The 1,334-nt window shown below is 36.4% G+C and overlaps 1 protein-coding gene across 7 annotated transcripts in view; it reads left to right on the top strand.

Moving 5' to 3' along the window:
- The window catches only part of ptpn13 (protein tyrosine phosphatase non-receptor type 13), a 151,613-nt gene extending 150,751 nt beyond the window's left edge, over nucleotides 1–862 (top strand). For all 7 annotated transcript variants that reach the window (XM_034296911.1, XM_034296908.1, XM_034296907.1 and 4 more), the window contains one exon: nucleotides 1–862. This exon is cut by the window's left edge and continues 75 nt beyond it. In XM_034296911.1, the coding sequence (XP_034152802.1) occupies nucleotides 1–3 (3 nt within the window). In that variant the 3' untranslated portion in view covers nucleotides 4–862.
- Nucleotides 863–1,334: the final 472 nt, after the last annotated feature.

The raw sequence follows: 1,334 nt of genomic DNA, 5'->3' as shown, positions 1-1,334 counted from the left end.
TAGCAACCTTTCAAAGAAAAGATGCTGCAAAATATTGTCCTCCCCTGTTGGTAAGAGAAGAAAAATTATGGAGACTGGAGAGTTCACACAGTTTGGGTTGCAAAATGTTTGATCAAACCCGTGGTTTTATTAGGTATTTGGTCACCCCTGTTTTTTCACACTGAATGAAAGGGGAGAGACCTACTGGAATTTGTCCAACTAATTTTTTACAAAACATCCTGCAGCTATATTTTTGGGCAAAATGTATACACCCCAGTTGTTTGAGCCACTGCTCAATGTTCAATAAATGCCTTAAAACATTTTCGTCTGGTTTGCTGTATCCAGATTAAGCCTTTTTCAGGAGTAAAAACATACTCAATGGAGATTTTTTACTTGAAAGTACTTCAGTCTAGGACAAGGCTTAATTAGGTTTCCTGTAAACCAGCATCTTGTTTCATGATAGTAAATCCTAACTGAAGTCTATTTTTGTTCGCTTTTAGTTCTCCTTCTTTGGCTGCTACCCCTACTATCTCCTTATGAATGCGTGTATACACAATAACACATAGTTGGTTTCATGTTTTACCTAAAAAAAAATTTTTTTTATCAAATCTTGAATATTATGAAATAACTATTGAAAGTTGATGAATTAACTCATATTTTATGTCGTACAAAATCATGTGTATTTGTAAGCTATTTTGATGCTGGAAGTTGACAGAATACGAACACAGTATTTGCATTGTAAATCTTATTATGGTAATATCTGACTTCTGCCAGTGGTAATTAATGAAATTATTAAAGTGTATATATTCATCTCTTAAGAATTACGGATATGTTTGAATGTTACAGGAACTTTTTCAATTTGTAAATAAAAGTCAAATGTTTACATTTTGCTACCTTATTTCAATGCAGATTTAATTGCCACTTATGATGCAATTGTCCCCACAAAGAGTAGACCATTTTAAACAACTAACAAAATACTCACAACCTCAGATCTGTGGCTATGGGTATCCTGATTGCTTCTCGGCACTAGCCTTATGGAGCATAAACCAGTGTTTTGTCAGTGTGTTCCAATGGCCAGTCACACCATGAAAAGTGATCACAACAGAAGCCTTACTAAGATTGTTTTGCGGCAAAGACTTTATATTGAGAGACAGGTCTGTGGTGACCACACAGCACTTAAGTTGGAGCGCCCAATGCTGAAATATTGAATCCTATGGGATTGGTCCCTGAGAGGTCCAATCTCTTGGCAAGGAGTTTGCACGTAAATGTCTTGCTTCTATTCAGTCAGAAAGGTGGCAGACCGAAACACGTCATTGTCCCCATTCAGAGCTTGTCCAAAGCCATTGTAATGTTCC

The sequence above is a fragment of the Esox lucius genome, chromosome 14 (assembly GCF_011004845.1).
Source record: "Esox lucius isolate fEsoLuc1 chromosome 14, fEsoLuc1.pri, whole genome shotgun sequence".
Taxonomy (NCBI): domain Eukaryota; kingdom Metazoa; phylum Chordata; class Actinopteri; order Esociformes; family Esocidae; genus Esox; species Esox lucius.
This window is presented reverse-complemented; position numbering and strand designations above follow the sequence as displayed.